This window comes from Ictalurus punctatus, chromosome 1 (assembly GCF_001660625.3).
Source record: "Ictalurus punctatus breed USDA103 chromosome 1, Coco_2.0, whole genome shotgun sequence".
NCBI lineage: Eukaryota > Metazoa > Chordata > Actinopteri > Siluriformes > Ictaluridae > Ictalurus > Ictalurus punctatus.
The window spans coordinates 17559757-17574665 of NC_030416.2; the positions used below are offsets into that span (position 1 = coordinate 17559757).

The following is a 14909-nucleotide window of genomic DNA, read 5'->3' on the forward strand; positions in this document are numbered from 1 at the left end:
ACAAATCTTTGATTTTTACACAAAAACGTACATTTTTAGAATTACTTATTTGCTTTATGAAGTATATATTTTACTTACTTAACTGGGTTATATTTACTATTATTTTGCAGCTGCTCACAAAACTAGAAAAAAAGAAAGATGTATATTTGAACTGATGTATATTTGCATACTATTATGGGTGTGTGTGTGTGTTTTTTAAGTCGATTTGCATATGCGTTTGCAGAACTTTAAACGAATTTAATTTTCAGTGTTATGGATGGGTTGTTTTCAATATTTCTTGTGTTGATGAAATATTTCGGTAAAGTTTTCTTGGTTCACTCTCTTTGTTTATCGGGTAGGTGTATAGTTAGTGTGTGCAGGCAAGTCAGTTAAGTATGCTTGTTGGGTTCTGCTAGTTAAGTCTTTATGAAAGTCAATGTAACTGCATGTACACCATTGGTAAGTTGTAATAATGATAAAGTTAACCATTTAATTCAAATTGAGTAAAATTTACTAATAAAAGAAAACAGCTAGTTACATTTTCTTGCATTTTTTATGAGAGTAATCCTTGGTGTTATGTAAACCTTACTTAAAATGTGCTTAGTTAATGCTGCAGTACAGAACATTTTTTGGTTGAAAATGAAAATAAATAAATAAATAAATTAATTATTGAGCAATTTCATTAAAAAAATCAGCATTAAAAACTGTCTCCTTACCTTACTTGCAATGGTAAGCTTATAATAATGATTTATAATTTGAGCTTCCGGGTCAGATTTCGCAGGAAATGTCAGTTTGACATCATTCATCTTTGCGTGGTTACGTCACGTCTATAAACAGAAAGACCTGGCTACTATATCATGTGTGTGGGAGCTGAGGATGGTGGAGTACTTGTAGTTTGTTCTTACAGTTGCTTAGAATTTAAACATGTTATCTAGATGGCTGCTTTTAATCTTGATAGTTCTAAACAGCAATCATCTGTGATATCTGGGAAATCAATTCAATTCAATTTTATTTGTATAGTGCTTTTTACAATGGACATTGTCTCAAAGCATCTTTACAGAAACATATAAACACGGGATACAGATTTTAAATGTGTGTATGTATCCCAATTGAGCAAGCCGGTGGCAACGGTGGCAAGGAAAAACTCCCTAAGATGATATGAAAAAGAATCTTTGAGAAGAACCAGACTCAGAAGGGAACCCGTCTTCATCTTGTAAAAAGTAAAAGAAAGTTCATTATGGTTTTATATGAAGTCTTTTTGTTGAACTAGTCCACTGTTCAAAGGAGACCCGAGTGCAAAACTGCATGTTGAATCAGCTGTTGTCAAAACCAAGAAACAGTCAAAAAGGGAAAGCAACAGAGCCCGTGCTAAAACGAGAATAAATATCGGCATGGCTTTTGAGAGGTGGCGATAACTCAGAGATCTGAAGGGATTGAAGGCTGACTCAGAGATGGCTTTTTTTCTGCTGGACAGGTAAGACATTTCAGAGGCTCAATAAGTAGCTAGCAAATATTAGTGCTCTTGTTCGCTTGATTCAGCTAGGTGTCGAGTTTCCTATGTTGTGTTTTTTTTTTGTTATTTTGTTTTGCTATGGTCAGTCTGGTAAATTCCACTTATTAGTTGTCAAGAATTGGAGCTAATATACAATCCATAGGAACATTTCAAATTATCATTTCAAAACACCAGATTCACCCGGGCAGAGGAGCAGTGCTGAAGCGTAACCCACGTTAAACAGAGATGGCGATAGAGAGGCACAATGTCAGTACTGCAGCTTTAAATTTACTAAGACAATATGTGTGAACATTGTTACCACACTTTTCTTGAGTAAATCTCATTTCAGAAATTTTTTTGTGTACCTACAATAATGGCAAAATTTATTCTCTGAGGAGAATTTTTAAATGCTCTGTTTTTGTTGCAGATTTGCTGGATGAAATCATTAACCTCAGTTAATCTCTGTTAACACTGTGCTGGTGGGAATTTCCTACTATAATGCAAAATAAATACATATGATACACGTGACTTTCTCAAACTGAAAACCAAAGCAATGTCCATGACATCAGCATCATTGTGATAAATACTTTTTTATTAATGTTAATACAGAGAAACGTGGGATGATTAAAAATATATTTAATTAGTAGTCAAATTTCAATTGTCACATTCTAATTTATTTTCTGTAATACAGATATAATCTGAAATACTGTGTCACTCTGTTTGCAACAGGATACATTAATGAAATAACTCTCACTGCCCTTCCTTGTGACAGCTCATTGACACATCCTGTTCTTGTGTAGTAACATTTTGTAGTGCTGACATGGAACAGTTGCATGAAACCCCACAACCCGGAGCAGTAAGGATTTATTGAGATAGAAGTGGTCAGAGGTGACCTTTAGGGTCTAGAATGAATCACAGCTAGTGTTCATATCTAATGATCGGGAACCAGTCAACGGTGACCTTTCTACATGGCGTTCACAGTACAACATGAGCAGGCTGGCTCTCAGAATAACCACTTACTAATCAAAGCTTCAAAAGGAGCTGCGCTTGTTTGAACATTTCTCCGTCTTAATGTATAACTAAAACCAAAAGACAACAAAATGTATGTTATTATATATATTCTAAATGTTCACACACCACATTATTCAATATTTATCTGTCTTTCTTACTACCACTTGTATATGTGATGATTTCCTGTTCGAATGATGTCTCATTTGACCAGTGAGCTTACAGGATGTGCTGTCATTATGTTTTGCTGGGAGACACAGCACGCAGTGGTGGCACGGGCTCCCTGCATCATCATGAACATCCATTATTTGAATTGTCCCTCTTCATTCTCATTAGCACATCCCAGACGAAGAAAAGCGAATGAACTCCACGACAACATGTTGCCCTGCTATTGTTTTGAAATAACGCAAGTATTTTTTGCCTGTGCGATTATTTCTGGATAATTGGCTTCAGAATATAAGGCAATTATTTCTCAAAACTAATTATTTGCTCCCCCCTCCCATACAACAAAGGTCATTTTTCACCCTGCAATTATGTACTGAAATCAATGCTCTGATGTAGACATTCGGTGATTTCTTTTTTTTTTTCATTATTTTTCCTCACGCTCTCTCACTTTCCTGTCTCTTTCTCTTCTTTCATTCAGCATACAGGCATGATGGCTTGAGGGAGACCTCTGTTTGGCACATAGGGCGTTGTCCTGGTAACCATTTGGATGCAGTCGATGATGGGACAGACGCTGAGGCAGAGAGTGCAGCCGGTGCAGCTGTCCTGAACCACAGGCAAATGGGTCTCAGGGTCAAATGTAATGGCCTGCCAGAGATAAAGGGGAGCACACACACGATTAGATTAGAATCATTATATCCTCAGCATGGGGCGCCATGGAGCAACCAATGGACATTTAACAACACATGCACTTACATATGTTCAACACAGCCAGACAGAACTACTACCCTTCCTATCCAAGATGCGCTGTGTCAGACTACATAATCTTCATAGAATCTAGTGCACTTGTTTTGTAAAACACTGTATGAGGTGATTGAAATTCAACATACCAGAGCCTCTTCAATCATCTGTGGAATACAGTCACTGCTTAAGTGTGATATTTTGCATTTAATGCTGGGCCACCTATTTGACCATGACACATTTTGCTGATAAACGCACCTCTTTATTAGAAACCATTAATAACATGTAATCCCTCTCAGAGATCCATTCACCGACAATGAGTGTCACAATGAACAATTACCGCATTGATAAAACTGGCTCGCTACTTCATCAATACCCTTATGATAAACTGTAGGAGACATTTATTTAGCATCAGAAAGCAGAAGAAAGCGGAGACAAATACTTTAATAAAACTGTCACAGCTGTCCCATCCTGTGTTCCTCTATGAGTCAAGGCAGAGATGCTCATATGCATCAGTGGCTTTGCTTAGAAAACAAGGCTGGATAATGAGGTGCTTTTAGGCTCTGTGAGTGGGTCTGAGGAGCTCATCACCCACTTTTTAATTGTTTGTTTCAGTGTTGAGCTGAATGTTAAATGTAAAATTTTGAGCTGGTCAGAATCATCTCAGTACCGACTGCTGAAATGCAGGAGCAGAAGCAGGGTAATGATCTCTTTCTGCAGCTAGCGGCTATGTAGCTATGGTGAAAAAAAAAATCAACAAAAAAAAAAAAAACGAAAGCTCCAGCCAGATAGGGGTGAAAAAGGGAAAAGGTTATGGCCAGAAGCTCTGGGCTGTGGGTTTGTGTTGGTACAGTCATTCAGGCGGTGTGTGTTTTTGTGAGAGTGTGTACAAGTATGTGTGTGTGTGTGTGTGTGTGAGTGTGGGTGGATGGATGCAAGCACCTGGTATCCAGAGTCGTTGCAGGTCATGTAACACTTTCCACAGTTGATGCACATCTCTTCATCTATGAGAGCCTGCACTTGCTCCTGGTTGTTCAGCTCCTGGTATGCGCCGATGTGCCTCAGAGCTCGGGCTATTACGTCCTGCCCATAGAGGGCAAATAAGTGCAATCCAATACATAAGGCCAAAATAAAACCTTCAGTTTTACACCGTAATGTCCTGTCATTCAAAAGCAATACCAAGAGATCATGAGTTGTGTAAATAAACTCTTACCTTAACAGCTGGCACAGGTTTTTTAGGGGTGTTAATTCGTGAGCCTCTGGAAGGAGGTGTGTTGTCTTTGAGATCTGTTAGCTTTTTTTTGTAGTTTGCTATGGCCAGCTTCCTCTCCTCAAGATATGGACCAAAATTTGGCAATTTCTGGGAAAAGTGAAACATAACTTAAACTTAATACATATTCAACAAAAATAAATAAATAAATAAACCCACCGTCCATAAATCCATAATAAAAACAAGTCCAATTCTTTAGTGTTTTCTAAATAGTTGGAAGCTGGCAAACTACTCATTTACAGTATTCAATACAATATGTTCTAGTCTCTGCTATACATTCTGCATCCTATTTAAACATCTGTCTTTATCTCACTTTAATCCAGTGCTGTGCATTCTCTGATGTTTACACTTTCTAGTAATTACTGAGTCATTGGGCTTTAGATAACATGTGAACTAAAGCATCAATGCTGCTTACTTCATTAGTGCATCAGAGAAAAACAAACACTGGGAAGACATGAATAAAAGCTCAAAGCTGACTGGCCTGACTACATTAAAGCCCCAGTGCGCCTTTTTATTTTTATTTTTTTATAAATAGTGGCTACCGACGAGATCCTTTGGTCAATATAATGATTTAAAGGCCTTGCAACTGGAGACATCACTCATTTCATTGCACGTAGGGATGAGTCTGAAAAGCTGCTCGTATACTGCACGCAGAGAATACATTTTAATGCTGAAAAAAAAAACCCCACATTGTGCAATGAAAACCTTATTTTATTTACAAATTGTGCATAAAAATGGAAATAAATATTATTACTGGTCAAGCTAGGTAACTAATTGTTTTTTTTTTTTGTATTTCTATTTTTTGAAAGCCTTGTACTCTACAATAATGCAATATATTTACAAAACTATTAATTTGCCATTCAGAGTTAAGACATTACTGTGGAGAGAAGAGAAGGGATTCCCTGCTCATGCAAAGTGGTGTCTGCAGGCTATTGCTCTCAATTTTATTCCAAAGAGATGATCTGATAAGAAACACTGTAACTATATGCACTTATCATACTCTCTAATACAGGTGTTTATCATCATGCAGAGCTGTAGAACAGTATTATTTTCACCTGAGAGACAGCATTGCTCACTTTATTGCATGAAGTACATACAGCAAAATTGTCCTTTTGTTCAATTGTTAGGTGTCTAATAGTGCATCATGGGAGCCTCTATACTCATAGACATGAGAAGAGAGATGGCAGAAGAGTGAGATTCAGCGTTATCCTGCATCATTGTATGCTCAATGAATGCACCCGCCCAACCCCTCCACAACCCCTTCAACCTACAAGACTGATCACAGCACTGCTGCCTCATGCCTAATAAGATCAACAGTAATGGAATCCATGCAAATGTGAAATTAATGCCTTCTCTTTCAATCTGGCTTCTCCCTCATCCAATTCTCTCCTCCCTAACTCCCTCTATAGCCCCTCTTCCTGATCCACTCTCTATCTTGTGCAATTCATGGCTAGGTAATTTGACGTGAGCTTCACCCAGTCACCCCATTATCGTCACACACAGCTGCTCATCAGCAGGAACCCAGAGCTGAAGGGCAGCTGAAAGATTTCACTGCAGCACTGCATCTTCTAGCATGTGCTTACGTGCAGATATCCCTGCTCTTCGTGATTCCCCCAGATTAACATATATTCATGACTGTTTCCACATGCTGCTGCCCAGGATGGAGGCAAGAGGAATTACGGGTCGGCTGGCTGGCAGTTTGTCTTCAGCCTGCTGAAGATGGGGGATGGCCTATGCTTCATGAAAATAGTAGGCGTAAGGGACAAGCAGCTGCAGCAGTAGGACGTGGTGCTGTGCTTGTGTAAAAAACACAATCATTTGCACCAGGCCGAGCACTTCGATTTCATTTCATCCTCCCTCGGGGGAGGGCACAGCAGGACAGGCCAACTAGTTGAAACTCACATGGTTATGAATACTGTTTTTTTTCTTTCTGCATTTGCAGAAGATTCATTGTTGAAAATTCTTCTAAATCTGCGATCGACAAAGCCCTGTCACCATTAAAGCAAACGTGTCTTGGTAAGCCTGGACAAATATAGAGTTGGCACAGTGAGTTACTACAGCTCCTAATGAGAGCATTATCTGAAGCCGCACAGCTGAAATGCCCTTCGTTCTACTTGCAAAAAACTAACAAAGGCTGTTTCAGTGTCAGTATTGTTTCAATATTTAATTGGCGGAAATCCTTAATGTGTTGTACTGCAGCGTTAAAGATTAGACATCCTCCCTAAATGTTTTGGGTATAAGCTTGTTTTAGCATAGAGAAGCATACTTGGGGGGAAAAAAAGGGGGAATATGGTAACATTTTAGCAGGCATGAAGGAGGCTAATATAATGTAAAGCAGCTTTACAGAAATTCAGATGTAGATGCTAATAATGTAGATAAGCTCTTATTGACAAATATTTGTCATTGTAGACAAACAAATATCATTGCATCCATTGTAAAATGCAAAAAAATCCAAATCCATTTTAACATCTTCCTATGCATTAGTAAGTCACAAACTGTATTATACAATACACGTGTATTGATCCTGCATGAGGATGCTGTAATAGAAGTTACAAAACTGTATTTTCTTCAGAAGGTTAATCAAATATAGCTTGCTTGTTATTCCTTTCAAAGTTCATTGTCTTTAGAGAAAAATATCCAGTATAAGAAAGAAAATCCTAAACAACCCTGAAGCATAATAATCGAGACTATAACAGAGCCCAATAATTAATGATGAAACTTGGATTTATCGTGTCCAGTCCTAATTAATTCAACCAGACAACGCAAATTCCTAATCCACCCACAATACAGTTCTTTCTTCTTCTTCACCTGTCCTCTGCCTGCAACCATTAAGGGACATGAAAAAGTGTATTAAGCTCAAAGGCCTATCAGCAGAAACTACAGACAGAGAGACAGAAGGAGAGGGGAGGAATTCCCAGTGAGACATCAGACTAGTCAAACTCAGTAGTAGGCATGGCATAAAGTAGGAAGACACTCACTTTGGCTCATTAAGACACAGCAGCCTCTCCCTGCTTTCCTCATGTTCTGCATGATAGCCCCTATTTGTTGTGTAATAATTCAGCAGCCTCTGTTTAAAAGTTGCTCTGTTTAAAAGTTGTCTGCTTTAATGAAAGGTACTGGGTGGTATGGAATACCCTGTCTGCCAAACCCATGCCTTCAGCTACCACGCAGACTCTCCTAATTGGATGCCATGTTTCCTCAACACGCACATGCATAGACAACTCCCCCCACCCCCCACACACACACTTACGCACACACACAGTCATCAGTTTGAACTGTCTTTGTGTTTTTTCTCTTTGCTCTGCCCTCCTCCCAAAGCAAACTTGTAAATCTAGGGTGATGTAGAGAAGACAACAAATAACCCATTGGGTACATCTGTGATAATAAATGAGAGAGGTCTGCTGCTTGACATGAATAACTGTCAGTGCAGACCGCCATTTAGCAGACAGGAAATTAGTACTGGAGGAGAAGTGGGGCAACCTGTTTCACCTCTTAAATTCCCTGCATTATACAAACCCACTATTATATTATAATTTAATTCAGTAGTGACTTAATAATCTCCCCCAAACTGTCCTAATAGTAATCATTTGCAGCCCCATACACACAAAAGGTAATTTCATCCATCCATCTTCAACCATTTACTCCTTTTCAGGGTCACAGGGGAACCTGGAGCCTATCCCAGGAAGCATCAGGCACAAGGCAGGGTACACCCTGGACTGGGTGCCAGTCCATCACAGAGCACAATCACATACACACTCACACACCCATTCATACAACATGGACACTTTAGACATGCCAATCCGCCTACCATGCATGTCTTTGGACTGGGGGAGGAAACCCCCACAGCACAGGGAGAACATGCAAACTCCGCACACACGGCCCCGGTGGGAATCGAACCCCAGACCCTCGAGGTGTAATGACCCCCACAAAAGGTCATTTGTGGAATAAAAATCTAACCAAACACAAGTTGGGCTTATGGATGAGGTCAAATGAATGGAAAGAAAATAGAAAGTCAGCTTTACGTGATAACCATAGGTTGAGGGTTTTTATCTATTACATAGCATGCAATGTACCATTAGTTCTCTATACAGGCTCATACACTAACAGTAGAGGGTTCTCATTCAGCCTAACACCAGCAGCCTTGTCTCTGGGGCCTGATATGTTCAGACAAATCCCATACAGCAGGCCCACACCGATGACAATAACTGTACATCTTTACTGTGGCCAGGCTAATAGGGCAGAGGCTTGCTGACTTTTCTCCCATCTCATATGCACTAAAGCAATTCTCTAAACAGTTTTCTACAGGTCTACTCACAGCGTCACACACTAATGATTCCATATGTCACATAAAATAATCTTAATTGGGCTTTTGGACTGAAAGACGTGACGTTGGATTATGGGTTTGAAAGTAGTGTCTCTGTTTCTCTGCCCTTAATGATATAACAAATGTGGGTCTGTACAGGAAAAGAGATGCTGCAACATAGGATAAAAAGCAATACACTCTTCTGACAATATTTATGCAGAATTCATTTATATAGTAAATACTCTTTGGATGTATTCGAAGTTCAAAAGCTATGGCAGTATTTACGTGAGTATTTACCAAATACTGAACCATGATATACAGGTGCTTAAAGTGAATTTCCAGGCCTGTGAGCAGTTCATGCCTTTGTGGATGTCCCTTTTTTTATCATTATTTTCTTATAAACTGTGGGCACAGTGTCACCAAATTTGTACTCCAATCTAAAGAAAATGTGAACTCATTTGCTATGGTTTCAGCTCATGTTAAGTAAGTGTAGTTCATAATTTTATTGTAATAATTAATGTGCCATATAAAATTTTCTTCTAGAGAAGTATTATCACCTCTGAGTTCCTGTGAGCACACAAATAAAAAAAATCATCTATCTTTTTGTAGCCTCCTCAGGGCTTCAAAGGTTAATAATTTCATAACACCATATTTATATTTTTAATATTGCCCTCCAAAGGCATTCCTTTTTTCCAATGTATTTGCAGCCCAACACATATAGGTCACTGTGAGATACTGTGGATACAACAAACTGTCAGACAGTGGCACTCGACTTACTGCTCTTCATGCAAGACGATAATGTGCAAGAAAAACTGATTTAAGCTCAAGGTCAGAAACGAACATAAGTGAGACACAACTCTGTTTTGCTGAAATGCGTGCAATTTCAGTATTCACGGAGCATGAGGGCTCACTGAATGCCTTAATGAGTATAAAAAAATTATGCAAATCATATGCGATGGCCTTCACAATCACCAGATCGCCAATTGAAGCAACTGAACACTCAGTGGGGATTTTGGACCAACATGTTAGACGGTGCTCTTCATCACCATCATCATCACCAAAACATCAACTGTGGGAATATCTTATGGAAGATTGATATTTCCTTCCTCCAGTACAGTTCCAGACATGTAGATAATATGTCAGTGATGCTTTTCTGATGACCTGTGGCGCTCAACATCTTACCTAAAAACTATACACCTACTAAGCACTTTATTAGGAACACTATACTACTAGTGAGTAGCGGCTCCCTTTGCTCTCAAAACAGCCTCAATTCTTTGTGGCATGGATTCAAACAAAATGTCAGAAAGACTCCTTTGAGATTCTGGTCCATGTTGACATGATTGCATCACACAATTCCTGCATATTTTTCAGGTGCACTTTCACGCTACCAATCTCCCGTTCTACCACATCCCCAATGTGTTCTACTGGATTCAGATGCGGTGACTGGGAAGGCCACTGAAGAACACTGAACTCATTGTCATGTTCATTAAACCAGTTTGAGACGACTCTTGTTTTGTGACTTGGTGCATTATTATGCTGGAAATAACCATTAGAAGATGCTAAATTGTGGCCATGAAGGGATTCACACGGTCAGCAACAATACTCAAATAGACTGTGGCATTGAGTCTCACATATAGTTCCCTCCGAACACATGTCGTTTAACACATGCACATATAAATACAAGGAAATAAAGTGGAAATTCTCAACTCTCTTCTCATATTCATCTTTTGATTTCAAACCCAAATGTATTCAGTCTACAGCAAAATCAGTTGAATTGGCCTTGATGTTCCAGTAGTTTCAGAGGGGACTCTATTACTACAGATACATAACTTTAGACACAAAATCACACACACACACACACACACACATGCACACACACACACTCCATCTGCTCCAGCTACTCCGTTCCTAACAAAGCATGAGGGCCAAGCTGTGGCTGCTGACTGAGGCGGGGAAAGCAGGCTGGCTGAAGGCTTCATTACCACCACATGCCTGCCAGGCAGCATGGCACCACACAGCCAGCCAAACTGCTATTAAAGAGCCACCATGCCCCCGCCTGCTGGCTGCCTCTCAGCATGCCCATTCTCCCATCCTGTGTTTGGAGCGTTTGGACAGCAGCACTGGGGTGGGGTATGGTTGCAGGCAGGACTTTGGGGCAATGTCGGTTCCTCCATGTTCCCACACTGTGGTGAGCTGCAGTGTTCTTTTAAAGCCAGTGAGAACCTACTTTCCTGGCCTCCCAGTCTTTAGCAGTACTTGAGCAACAGCCATGTGCCTCATGTAGGAACAAGACTGTAGCCTACAGTTCATATTGCAGTGATAGCAGAAACCACTTTGCTACACATGCAGTACAATGAGCTCAAATCTGCTGCTTTTTATTGGACATGCTGCATTACTGCTGGCCCACTGTGTGTGAAAACCCCAAATGGAATAGCTCACTTAGACATCAAAGATATTCTGCTCATCCCTTGAGCTAGCACCGTTCGCCAGAGTCTGCCCGCTTGAGACAGCACTCTGACTGCCTACATTAAACAAAGAGAGAGAAAATATGTCTTTAGCTGAGCTCTGCTTTAGGCTCCCCTTTATCAACTGCCATTCCTGTGAATTGCCATGACAGTGACATGCACTCAGCCTCTCGCTCTCTCGTTTCATAGCTTGAGTTATAGAGCTATCAGACTGCCTTTTCCTGCTAGCCTGTCTCATATTCTCTTGCTGGCTCACTTATTCTGCAGCTCCTCTCCTCCACCATGTGCACTTAAAGTAGAAATGTCCTTCCCTCCCTCTCAACTTTTACCTTTTGTTTGACACAGTCAATTTTTTGTCTTTCCTGTCTGGTGCTGTAGATGAAGTATGTCTGTGCAGACACTTTCCTCGCTCAGTCCCTGCAAACTTTCACACAGGTGAGCTGTCAATCACAGCCACACTCAGGGCTTCAGCAGGGGCTGAGAGAGGACAGGAGCTGACAGGCAATATCTCAAGCCCCTCAGCCTATTTCACAACATCTGCTCTATATAATCTGGACTTAAAGACAACCTCAGGTGGGTGTCTCTTTTTTCCTTCACAAAAAAAGAAGCAACGGAATAATGAAAAATGGCACCTGAAAGGCCAATGACATGACCCCTGGTGGCAGTTTAGTGGCTCTGGAGTTTATAATAGCTGAAGTATATTGTGCTGCTGTAGGAACTCAAAGGCGTTACTAGTATAGCTCACACACAAAGTCTGCCTATGGCGAGGTCTGAGTGGCTTTTTCCTCTTGTGTATCACTGCACTCTCAAGCATATGAGTGGATCCAGTCGTCTGCTGCCTGAAGCTGTGTCTGTGCTGATGTTTCTACAAGCTGCCTCAATCTGAAAAGCCACTCCCTCTGCTCACACAGTGCCACATCGCTATTGTTGTCAGCGTGCCAACGACTCTGGCAAAAAATGTCCCATTTGGCATGAAAATGACTTAGACTTATCACTCCTCCGATATTGCCTGCTTCCTGCTCATTTATTTCCTCATTCTCTGCCACTCGTCTGGCATTAGCATTTAAACTATTGCACGTCGCCTTGGTGAGATGTCCTGCCATCAGAGACTGTGAAGGCGCTACTGGTGCATTTGAAAGCATGCAGGCTTCAAAGCTGTCCCTGCGCTGGTATATTAGCAGGAATGCTGTGATCTGATAAAGGCCTCTAATGCTCTGCTTTCAAAAGAGTTTACTGAAGTTTTCCTCATTTACATGTTGCCTAGTATTTCTCGGTCGGCAAATAATAAGGCAGATTACCTAAGGTAGAATGAACATGCAAAATACAAGCCAATGAACATGTGGAAAAGGGTGCTTTTGTCCAATCTCATTTTCAGATACTCACTTATTGTGATGCTATTGTTATGTAAATGTTGAGTTAAAAGGGAAAAAAGGAGAAGGGGCACGTGCATCCTTAAAAGTAAACCAATTATTTTTCCTGCAACTCAAAGAAAACTCTTTTTTTTTTTTTTTTGTATTTCAGATTTTAGATTAGATCTCATAGCAAACTGTGCCCCTTCCCAATAGCTCTTGACATTTGTGGTTCTTCACTGCTATTATTGCTTTTATTAGCTGACAAGCTGTGACCTGCGCTTCATTAGTTTAAGATTATGGTAATTTTCCCTGAAAGGCTCCCTTCTTTTTCCCCCCACAAATGTACTGTAATACAGCGCCATAAAAACTGACCTCTGCTCTCCATCAATTCCCTAACTCCTCTGCTGCTAAATAAAATATCTTTACCATGGAAGTGGCCACTTTGTGCTTTGGACAGCACTGCAATTATGTGAATTTCTGCCCTGTAATAACAAAGTAACATAAATGGATAGATGCAAGTCCACAGCTATAATGCCAACGCTGCATTAATGAGCACCTAGACTGTCTGCTCTGGAATTACTAGTGTTACTACTAATGGCCAGTCAAAGGCCTATAATAAAAGAGAGAATGCTGAAACAGGTGTAAAGGCTAGAGTGGGTATAATAGGCGGGAGCAGAGGGTTTTTAAACGGCCATTAGTCACTTACCTTCCCTAACAGCTCTTGCAGAGTGGGCACAGGTTTGCCTTTTTGGTGGCGGACTGTGGGGGGAGACTGACCATCCCAGTCCCATAGCTCCTCAATGCTCTTCAGATAGAGCAGAGCTTTCAGTCCCATGCAGTAGTCCTCTATCACTGTGAAATCCTGATTCTGTACAGCACTGCAGACCTTCACACACACACACACACACACACACACACACACAAACAAACACACGCACAATTACTATCCTTATTCCATTGGCATAATTATTAATGCATGTAATTAATGTTATGCCTACACTTCAGTAACCAAAAGAAAACCTTTTGGCTTTTTTACTTAAAAAACAACAACAACAACAACAACACAGATACACACAGACACACATAGAGACAAACAGTCACACACAATTTACTATTAAAATGTGATTTTTGACTGTTACACCAAAAATAACAGGCAGAAGCAGGAAACATCCTGAGATTCTACAGAGTACCATTATAGAAACCTATTAAATGCTTCCCTTATACTCGTGTGAAAAGGTGAGTCTGATAAAAATTCAGCTTAAGAAACTAATCAAGTATACTATTGCTCATTTTGAACCCCCTTCAATTGGCTCTTATACTCTGGGCTTAGAAAGGATAATTTGCATGGGGGAGCGGGACCTGTGCCTTTGTGTCCGTGTCTGCGCCACTTCAGACGGAAGCCACAGGAAGTGGTAAAGCAACAGATAACACACGCTTATCTCCCAGAGCCATCACTGATCTGACATCGGCCCGTGACAGCTAAGCGCTACCTTTCACAGGATTAACTCACAGCCACACAGAAAATGTTCACAGCTAACTCCTGACTTATACACCACTCTGACTCCTCCCTCCTATTTCTTATCTGAGATTTTCCCAATCCTCCCAGAGTGTTTGGAATGTAACCATGGCTGTGCTGTGTGAATAGTGTATTTAAAAATTAAATCTCAGTCAGAATGGCACATGCTGAGATAATGGAGCCATTTATTCCAGCTGCCCATGTATGGCTTGCGGATACAGGATTTTTTTTTCCGTTAGGATTCTCATTTGCATAAAACTTGTTACTCTGGTCTGCTGCACCAGCCGTCTGTCTCTCAACACAACACAACACAACACAACACGTAAAAAAAAAATCACATAAAATCACCCATAAACAAATGAATGTGGTAACATTTCACCTTGATTTAATGTAAACAAATATGATGTCAAATCAAACCCATAATTACAAGTAGAAAACCCTGAATGAATCATGCACTTTACAGGTAGAGATGGATTTCAAACACTCCAGATGACCGTTTAACTGATTAGAGTAGTTGAGCTTGGATTCGATTACATTTACATTTAACAAATATATACATTCTGTAAAAGGTTTAATATTTAGGCTGAATAAATCACGTATTGATAAAGATAAAGCAGCAGC

General features: G+C 40.2%; 1 protein-coding gene across 1 annotated transcript in view; it reads right to left on the minus strand.

The window, feature by feature from the left end:
• Positions 1-2042: 2042 nt before the first annotated feature.
• Positions 2043-14909, minus strand: part of dpyda.1 (dihydropyrimidine dehydrogenase a, tandem duplicate 1) — a 153162-nt gene continuing 140295 nt past the window's right edge. The window contains exons 20-23 of the mRNA XM_017473660.3: positions 13479-13658; positions 4596-4742; positions 4325-4465; positions 2043-3289 (exon numbers count right to left, since the gene is read on the minus strand). Of these exons, the coding sequence (XP_017329149.1) occupies positions 3119-3289; positions 4325-4465; positions 4596-4742; positions 13479-13658 (639 nt within the window). The 3' untranslated portion in view covers positions 2043-3118. The remainder of the gene's footprint in view (positions 3290-4324; positions 4466-4595; positions 4743-13478; positions 13659-14909) is intronic.